Genomic DNA, 10,641 nt, shown 5'->3' with positions numbered 1-10,641 from the left:
TACATTATTATTATTATTATTATTATTATTATTATTATTATTATTTGAGACAGGGTCTTTCTCTGTTGCCTAGGCTGGAGTGCAGTGGCACAATCATGGCTCACTGCAGCCTCAACTTCCTAGCCTCAAGCACTCCTCCCACCTCAGCCGCCCAAGCAGCTGGGACTACTATTAGCTGCCACCATGCCTGGCTACTTTTTAAGTTTTTCATAGAGACAAGGTCTCACTATGTCGCCCAGGCTCATCTCGAACTCCTGGGCTCAAGCAATCCTCCAGTCTTGGTCTCTAAAAGTCCTGGGATTACAGGCATGAGCCACCATAGTCAGCCTACCTATAATTCTTGACTGAAGGTAAGTCATTTCTAATTATTTAGAATATATATATATATGTAATATGTATAATTTATTTATATTTATACATACACCATATGCATAATTGCTTTCACTCTAAATTATTTCATACTTTATATGGATGTGGATCCTGCATTTTCACTTAGCACCTTGCCATAAACAGAATACGTTTTATGTTTTATATGTAATATAATGTGCATCAACATATATTTGTTAAATGAATAAATAAACATAAGGCAATTTTTTATGTCTTTATTATTTAATGGCTTGCAAAAGCATTAAATCTTACATATTCCTTCATATGGCTGTACTATAATTTATTTCACCATTCTTTAGTCATAGCAACTTTTAATTTTTTACTTTTAGAAATGTTATTGCATTGAACTCTCCTGCCTGTCAGTCTGACCACATCCCTACTTACTTCTTTGGGCGAGATGTCTAAAAATGAAAGTATTATGTCAAAAAAAGGTTTAAGATGAGTTTTAAAAGATAAATGGTTAGATCTATTGATTGCCTATTATTGTAAACCACAATCATTTGACGCATGGAAGGGAGTAGCAGGGTGGTGGTGCCTGTTTGTTTCATGTCCTTGCCTCCCTCACAGTGCAGCACAGATACTTGCCTATCCAAAAGGACTTTCTCCCACCAATGTCCCAGAGCCATCGCATGTGCTGCCTGGAGAATACAGTTACAAGGTTGCCCATGTATCTACACGCAAATGAAAATGAGAGCATCAACAACAAGCAGTTAACATTTCTGCTGATATGAAATGCATAACAGAAATAAAAATAAGTTTAAAATACACAAAAAAGTATGTATTTAAAAAGATCTTTCTAAGATTTTAATAGTGCAGTTTTATTTAAAAAGTATCTGCAGGGTAGGGGTAGGTGGCATCAAAGAAAGTGATGGTTTATTATAATATCTGGGCTTTACAGCATAAAACATCAATAGGTTTTAAAACATAATAGGTTTCAAACATCTTTTTGGAAAATCAGCAATTGATTGCTTATAACAATTACTTATTTAATGACAAAATACTATTCTTTTCATAAGTTTATTTCTAGCTGGTATAAATTTGGCAAATACCAAGTTAATCTGATGAGTAAGGTAGCCCAAACTAACTATTTAGATAAAATTACTTCAGGTTTAAATTTGGAGCTTAGTGTGTTTAGACAAATAAACATATTATTATGACTCCTTCATTATACTCAGTGAAATGAGTATAGCCCCAACTGTCAAACCTTCATATAATGTGCAGAAATTAAAGCTCTTGTTTTTACAAACATATGTAAAATATTTTTTGCAAAACAGAATTTTTTATAAATTATTTTTGCAGCTAGCTGAGTTATTCCTAGAAGCAATATTTGATTTTGCCTAATTCCCCGGCAGTGCTCATTAAAACCTCTTTAAAATGCTTTAAGTAAAAGCCACTGAATAATTCTTTCTTTCTTTTTTAAAACTAAAAAACCAAAAGTTTCAAACAAGAAACAAATACATCATGTATATATGTATCATAACATTACATTGTACCCCACAAATACATACAATTATTATTTGTCAATTAAACATAAAATTAAAATTTTAAAATAATTTTAAACATTTAAAAAATCAAACAAGGAAAAAAGTAAGTTAAATCACCATGATCTTTTGCCTGGTTAATATCCATTGATATGAAAAGAAAAGTAGGAAACAAAATTAGCAACACATTAGGTTAGATAGCTGTTGAATTTAATTTTATTTATTTTGCCTATGACTTTTCAAAATTCAGATCTATTTCTCTGCTTTTCCAGACTAGATATGGTGAACATAATTTGTCTATTTTTAAATGATTTTCCCCCACTAATAATAGTACTTTGCTGCTGTCTGATGCAATGATGATTTCTAGGCCTTCTTAGATATATGAGGCTCTTTGCCCCTCCACTGAATGGCCTTAGACAGCTGGATTGGGTTTTGTGACTTGGCTCTGACCTCATTATTGACTCTCAGCTCCTGTCTGACAGTTACAGTAAGTATGGTGAGGCATCTCCTCTCTTCCCCTTCCCATCATATCCAACATGGTCATTCTAATGTGCTGTAGGCTTAGAACACACAATATGAAACTTGTGTTAAACACAGGCTGAGGGAGGGCTTGAGGTACTGTACCAGTCACTAAGACATTTTGTACAGAGCATGAGAGACCAGGGTTCCACTTCCTGATTACCCCTTAATTCCCTGAATGAGTTCCCTAATTCTCTTACTGAACTAATTCGCTTACTGAAATTCCCTAACTTTGTAGCCTCAACTTCAGCATCAGGATGTAACGGGTTTTATTCAAGGATATTTAACATCTTCTATAGCTTGAAGATTCCTGAAGCTATCTTTAAAACAAACTTGGTAAAATCCATTTTAGCTGCCCAAGTACAATTTCAGTTTTCTTTTGACTCTCCAAAAGCAAGAAGTTCCAAAAGAGTGAGATGGGAAGATAGCTCTGCTTCAAGACAGGTAAAATGTTAAGAGTATAGTTATTCACAAAAGAAATATTTAGGTATTCATATGTTTAATATTTTATAAAAATATCACTCCTTTTATTTTATGCTCACATACATATAAAATATGGTGGGTATTATCTGTATAGGTGTACATATGGATATACAATTATAAATAGGTACACATACACAAATATTTGTAGTATAGAGTTAGAAACAGAAGCTTTAATTTTTCTGGTTATAGAAATAAATATCTGCTTCTCCGAAAATTTTTTGTTAAGTTTAGGTAGATTTCAGGGTAACTCTAAGGATAGGCCAGCAGGGGTTCCAGACACTCCTGTGGGAAAACAAAATGGTTTCATAGATAATGCTCTATAATAATAGAATTACCAAATGTACAATGACTGCCTGAGGAAATGAGCAGATGAGATTACAACATGTAAATTCAAGAAATGCATAATCTAGGAGTCTGGCTCCTTTGACTCAGAAAAATAATAAAACACCAATGGGGAGGAAAGAAGATTGGAGATAAAGGTCGAGCTGAGTTAGCAATCTGGTTAGGGACAAAGGATAAAGCAAAATTTGCTGTCCTTATGGAAATATGGGTGTTGTGGATGACCCTCTGTAAAGGACTTTCAGAAATATTTGTTAAATGAATGAATCTATAAACTAGGAATTTGATCTTACCTTAGGTTTGCCTTGAAAGGTTAGTTTGATTCAAATCCAAAGGAAATTTAGGGGCCATAATTTAATAAAAAACTTAATATGTGTTTGCAGTGAGAGAAAAACAATTATTAACACATAATTTTGAAAATCTACTTTGGGTTACCTCAACACATAGTTAAAATACACATACTTGTCAGTACATCTATGATGAGAAACCCGCTATACTTAGGGGACCTGTTTTAGAGAGTATAATGATGAAAAACTAAATTCTATCTCTTTCATTTACTTCCTTGTATGCCTGTCAGCAAGTGATTTTGCTTCCTTGAACCTCTTTTTAAAATAAATCTGTAAACCTTAGATAAGAGAAGTGATGGAAGGACCAAATAAGCTAGTACATGTGAAACAATTTCATATACTATAAATATAAAAGTAAGACATTATTGACAAGGAGGCATGCAGACTACAGTTAGGCTAATATAAAAGGGTCATGGGTGAAGGTGCTTAAAACCAAGCTGCAGATGAAATCTCAGATTAAGTGCATGAGAAAGTACCTATGCTTTTAAATTAATTTAGACCTTAAGTTTATTATTGTGATGATCAAATGGTACAGTATTAATAGATACATGAAGAACTCGTTGCTCCTCACCAATAGAACCTAGTCACAATTATTAATAGACTGAACAATATAATGAAAACAAAAGATGATGGGAGACTGATGTAGGTTTGTCAACATGAGGGCATCAACAATGTTATAAGTTGCTATTATTTCATAAAAAGTGCTTTTTGACAATGAAAAGCTGCACTATTATAATCTCAGAATAAAGAACAGTCCTTTAAAAAAACACTTGGCAATCTGACACCACACACATGACTGAATGGAAAGATATTTCTCAATACATACTGTCCTTATTTTTCTTATATGTTAAGAACCAACGAAAGCTTCATTATAGACCAGTTACTTGCATTGTCCTTTAAGAACCCTGGAAGATGTACAAAAGGTTGCTTCTAAACTTCAAGTTGGGAAGTTCTCTTCTGTTCATCTACATTCTATCAACAAATCCCAGCAACCATTTAATCTTGATAACTTTGGCTGCAGTATAACTACTTATTTCCTTAATTTTGTAAGCAAAGACACCATCGTATTCTCCCCACATTGTTGCATACTGCAATCTTCTTCTTGCTAGTTTAGACAGCTTTTGATCAACATCAAAGCCCTTTCCTCATGGAGGAAAAAAGACCAATACCACTACTTCTACTGCTAGAATGCATTAAGACAAACTAAATGACAAATAGTTAAGATGTCATTTTAACATCTTAACCATCTTAATGATGGAAGAATGTCTTATTTGTTCTTTAACATGTAGCACTATGGAAATATATGTATTTAAAGTAATTATTATTTGTAAAAATTTTAATATTTTATCTTATTTGATACCACCAATTTATCAACAAAAAAAAAAATCCTGAAAGCCACTGATTAACCTCTCTGGTGACTCTATTTGCAGTTAAAACATGAAATACATCAGTGAAGAAAAGGTGGTTTCCCCAGTTTTAAACACACTTTTAAAACGTTTTATTAGCTTTTAAAAAATCTAGGTNTATTATTTGTAAAAATTTTAATATTTTATCTTATTTGATACCACCAATTTATCAACAAAAAAAAAAATCCTGAAAGCCACTGATTAACCTCTCTGGTGACTCTATTTGCAGTTAAAACATGAAATACATCAGTGAAGAAAAAGGTGGTTTCCCCAGTTTTTAAACACACTTTTAAAACGTTTTATTAGCTTTTTAAAAAATCTAGGTATAATTTACATTTAATAAAATGAATAGATTTTAAATATTCAAATTGATGAGTTTTGCCAATTGTATATAAATCCATTTAATAACCACTTAGAATAATACACTGAACACTTCTCTTACTTTAGAACATTGCCTCGTGCTATTTTCTAGGCATTCCACAATCTTACCAGAGATAACAATTTTTTATTTCTAACAGCATAGATTAGATTTTATTTATATAAATGGAATCATATAATAAGTATTCTTTTGTGTAGGGCTGCTTTCTCTCTATGTTCTATTTTTGATTTATCTACATTGTTGGAAGTTTCAGTAGTTTATTCCATCACTTATAAAATAATTTATCAAAAAAAATTACTCTCTTGTTGATGGAGAAGATATCAAGTATTTCTAAACATCAATAACAAAAAACATTGACCCAAATTAGTATTATTGTGAATAAAGTTACTATGCAATATTTTTATGAAGCTTTTTTAGCATATATTTTTATTTCTTTTGGTCAAACACCTAGGAGTAGAATATGTTAGGTCATAGTGTAGATGCATATAAATTTATAAGAAACTGTTAGACAGTTCTACAAAGTGATTGTATCATTTTACACTTCCACCAACAACACATAAGAATTCTATTTGCTCTATATCTTTATCAACATGGGGTATTGTCCACCATTGAATACTATGCAGCCTTAAAAAAGAACAAAATTTTGTCCTTTGCAGGGACATGGATGGAGCTGGGAGTCATTATCTGTAGCAAACTAATGCAGGAACAGAAAACCAAATGCTGCATGTTCTCATAAGTGGGAGCTAAATGATGAGCACACATGGACACATAGAGGGGAACAACGCACACTGGGGTCTATTGGAGTGTGGAAGGTGAGAGGAGGAAGAGGATCAGGAAAAACAGCTAATGAGTACTAGGCTTAACACCTCGATGATGAAATAATCTATACAACAAACCCCATGACACACATTTACCCAGGTAACAAACCTGCACATTTACCCGGGAACTTAAAATAAAAGTTTAAACATTAAAAAAAAATTTTGGATTGTCATATTTATAATTGTAACTATTACAGTAGGTGTGAAGTGGTATTTCATTGTGGTTTTCATTTTCATTTACGTCATATGTAACAGTTTTGAGCACCTTTTCATTTATTTATTGACCAACTGGACATCTACTCTTGCGAAGACTCTGAATCATTTACTATTGTTTGAATTGTCATTTTGTCATTGATTTGTAGAAGTTGTTTATATTGTCTGGGTTTAAGATTTGAGAATAGCTTTTCCTGAATGTGGTTTGCTCTTTCATTTTCTTAATGGCGTCTTAAGATGTGTATAACTTTTTAAATTTTATGAAGTACAAGATCTGATCAATAATAACCAGAGACTTCCCTAGTCTCAATTTCCAGCCATGGGGCATATTAGTCTAATTGTTGTCTGGATAATATCCAGATTGGCAAAAAAAAAAAAAAAAAAAGGAGGGTCAGGGATCGGTACACATGCATTTTTAAAGTCCTTCTGGACTATATACATTGGTTGTCATTCTCTGACCACAAGTCATCCTTTATTGAATGTTCTGTTACCCAGTGAGCCTTTGTCTTACATGTCCAGCTTTATAATCATTGCTATATAATCGCATTGCTAGCAGCCTGATGCTATAAGGCTTTTCATTACTAAATACTTTCAATTAAATGGGCAGGAATTCTTATCACATAAAAAAATAAACTGCAATGCTGCTGACTGAGAAAATCTCCTGATTTCCTCACAAAGACTGAGACAGAGAAAAAGAAAAGAACAGAAAAAGAAACATGGCAATGGTGCAGCTTTAACAGAAAAGAGCTAAGTCAAATATTAGGTTGGTGCAAAAGTAATGGCAAAAACTGCCATTACTTTTGCACCAACCAAATACATCATCAAGGCCCATCACAAATCCATTCTGAACTAGGGAACTGCCTTGGGGATCCTAAAACAAAGCCAGGCAGATATTAGGCACTCAATACTTGTTGAATGTATGAAGCAGTTCTCCACTTCCATGAGAAAATAGAGAAATAGTGGAAAAGAAAACATCAACCAAATGTGCAATAGGGTTCCTTACTGTTCCCTGCAAGCTCGGGCAGCCGCATTCCAGGTGCTTTTCTGGTCTGTGATCACGATGTGACAGTAGCCTGAGTGCTGGTGCCACCCGGCTGGACAGGATTTGTCTTCCACATCCTGAAAAATAGTTGTCTGTGTTCATATCATAATGGTCTTTACAATCTGGAGTCGGTTCAGCATAAGGAGCCCTAAGAGTTCCTTAACTTCAGTCAAGTAGTTTCGTCACCGCAAAGGGAGTCAGTCCTAATTCCAATTCTCCATCTTGAGAAATGCAATGGCTTCTTACAGAAAACACTACCACAGTCAGCAACGTTTCAATGTTACAACTTTGACATTCTGACAACCGAACAAAACAAGTAAACATCTTAAATGGTATTGATTTAACTAACGAATTTTGTGATTTTTAAAAAGCCACTTTGGGCCATTGTTTCCTCTTGGCCTTCAAGTTATAACAATGGCAGGAAGATGTAGCATGGGTTGAGTCATGCACCAGATTGTTCCTCTTTACTAGCTTATCATAGAGCACATTGTGAGCAAAGGTGCTTGGCTGCTCAGCCTGTCTCCTACCTTGGTTTGGGGACTCCAGGCTTTCCAGGCAATCCCATTGCACTGATACAGCTTCTGGATGCCTTCTTCAAAATGGAAGAGTCCCTTTAATTCCAGAGTGCAGTTCTTTGGAAATGAGGGCAACAGGTCCTTTGGTAAGCAAAGGCAATTTAGCAATTTAGAATTGACTTAAGGGAAGTTGCTCACACATTCACCTTCTTTAGGTTTTCATTTGTTGGGAAGCATTTGTGTTGGGTAAACGATCCCCCCAAACTTGGAGGCTATTTTGTGAATTAAGTGTGTTTATGGCCCAGCAAACAACTTGTTCTAAGGTGAATAAGAAGGAACAAAGATTTTCATACCTGTCTGGGGAAGTGTGAGTCAGTTGTGGATTCCACCTTATCTGCTTGAGGCAGTTCTGCCACTTTGATTGTCTTTTGTGGCTGACTAATGATGGATACTTTGGCCTTCCTTTTGTGAGTTGGGAAACTGTCATCCTCCAGTTTCAAGGAAACTATCCCGTGATACTTGAGGAAACCAACAATCAACAACAATAAGGAAAAAAACAAACATCAAGATAGCAAACAAAAAAACGAGCAGTTCAAAATTCAGTCAAAGCAAAAGATATGAGGATTTGTTTCTCTGAACACCCAAGCCTCTAATTTCAAAACAATTTTTTGAGAGAAATAGATAAATATAAAAAATATAAAATAATAGTTTCATTAAATACTTGCATCCATAAATATAAGAAATTTAGCAATTCTGTGACTACACTTACATTATAGATGATGTCCATTCCATTTCTATAAACAGAGAATGGACGAACCTGAAATTGACAGATAACAAAATATGAACAGAATCAGATTGACTAATAACTAGCAATAGGGTAAAACCACCAAAAAGATCTTGCTAATGTCTGAACAATTACAAAACACACGTATCTTAAGATTTCCCATGCCCATATCATTGGAATTTCAAAATCACTAGGCCTAATCAGAATTTTGATTGTTGTGTGAATTCACACATACACAGTTCCAGTCAGGGAAAAAAATACATCTTCATTTTTAGTATATCTATAGTACACAGAGGTCCAAGCACACACACACACACACACACACACACACACACACACACACGTGCATGTCAATGGTCAGAATGCTGTGTTAATAAGGTCAAAGCCATCGCTTCCACACCCAATTACATCATTTCACCTCACTCTATTTCAGGGTCATAGATCATTTCCTATTTGTCTTGGTCACAAAAGGAATCAAAGCAGAAATCATACGGATGAATCAGCATATCTGTCACCTCAGTTAGTACAATTAAAGAAGCAAGGCAGCCTCAAGATCTTTGTATACAGAAGGCACTGCATAGCTGTGAAAGGAACAATGGCCCCTACTCACTATGAAAATCAAAACAGCTTCTTCAGTGTTTCAGAATATTTATTAATATCTTCTGATCCTTTTAATATGTATTCCGCACATCAATTCCCATAAGGTCCCCATCCTTACTGTTTTGCTATTCCCACGGGTCCTAAGCTTCTTTTGAGAAAGATCTGTAGACTCAAAGCCCCGCAGGGTGTCTCCCCTGGTGACTGCTAGCTGCATGGAAGATGGAAGAGGTCTTCTTTCCAGATGAAAGGAACCAGAAGTGGTGGATGAGGAAGACCCTGGGGGCAGCAGACGCCAAATGCCCTTCTCCCATGTGCTGTGCTTGCTTTGGTTGGAGGAATATGAAGGATGGCATTGTCCTGGAGGCATGCAAGATGGCAGGCGGTCAGTTCATTTTACACAAACAGATAAGGGATCACATTGACACAGCTCCTGGAGCAGCTTGTCATTAAACCTAGATGGACGGTTTTCCCACCAGATGTTGCCTTTTTGCCATTTGCCAGAAATTCCTTTACTCTTCATCAGTTTACATCCAAAAAAGCTGTGCCTGTCTGCACGTCTATTGAGTGATTATAAAGTCATAAAATCAATTTCATAAACCCCAAATGAAAATCACTGTTATGATTTTATAATCATATCACATACTGGGGGGAAAGTCTCACTCCTCTTATTATAGTATTCCCCAATATACAAGTTTATTCACTGATTAAGCATTATTCCACAAGCACTTTACCATTTCCTAAAAGTAGAAACTGGAATTGTTTAAAGATGTCATAGAATTAAGTAGTATTTATAAAACATTTCACTTAGTTGCTACAGAACAAAGACCCAGTAAATCTTAATAGAGCAGCTCCTACTGGAAACCTCACCAATTAGTATTTCTGGAAAGGCATAAAACATTTGAGGGCAAAACCCTTGTTTGGGTATTTTATATTTCATATACAAGGTATGTATATCATGTATTTTGTGTACTTCATGTGACCAGAAAATTCTACTGGAAAATAAATGTGGTGAGGAAAGGTAGTGGGGAGAGATGTTGTGCAAATGTGGATATTATAAAGAAAAGAGGGGAGGGCCCATTTTTTTTTTTTATAGCGTAAGAAAGAGAAGAGATTTCCAGGCAAGAAAAAAATACGGACCATAGGGCATGACAGGTATAAAAATGGGAGTGTAAGACTGAGTATGGTACAAACACTTGTCAAATGCTAAAAAGACAAGTAACTAGAAGGCATTTGGTGGAAAAAAATCAGAGCACCAAAGCTCTGGCTGGTCTTTATTTTATTTAGTTTACAGGTTGTTCTTTAGCATAGACAATCCAGGACCTGTTTGG

The 10,641-nt window shown here is 34.8% G+C and overlaps 1 protein-coding gene across 13 annotated transcripts in view; it reads right to left on the bottom strand.

Moving 5' to 3' along the window:
- Positions 1–10,641, bottom strand: part of FREM1 (FRAS1 related extracellular matrix 1) — a 178,862-nt gene that overhangs the window by 4,788 nt on the left and 163,433 nt on the right. For 12 of the 13 annotated variants that reach the window (XM_017867169.1, XM_017867168.1, XM_017867166.1 and 9 more), the window contains 6 exons: positions 9,432–9,670; positions 8,699–8,746; positions 8,283–8,447; positions 7,942–8,070; positions 7,376–7,491; positions 973–1,058 (listed from right to left, as the gene is read on the bottom strand). In XM_017867169.1, the coding sequence (XP_017722658.1) occupies positions 973–1,058; positions 7,376–7,491; positions 7,942–8,070; positions 8,283–8,447; positions 8,699–8,746; positions 9,432–9,670 (783 nt within the window). The remainder of the gene's footprint in view (positions 1–972; positions 1,059–7,375; positions 7,492–7,941; positions 8,071–8,282; positions 8,448–8,698; positions 8,747–9,431; positions 9,671–10,641) is intronic. The other variant, XM_017867173.1, reaches the window with a different exon arrangement.

Source organism: Rhinopithecus bieti, unplaced genomic scaffold, assembly GCF_001698545.2.
Source record: "Rhinopithecus bieti isolate Rb0 unplaced genomic scaffold, ASM169854v2 scaffold_3067, whole genome shotgun sequence".
In the NCBI taxonomy this organism is placed as follows: domain Eukaryota; kingdom Metazoa; phylum Chordata; class Mammalia; order Primates; family Cercopithecidae; genus Rhinopithecus; species Rhinopithecus bieti.
Note: the sequence above shows the minus strand (reverse complement) of the source record. Positions and strands in the feature narration are given on the sequence as shown.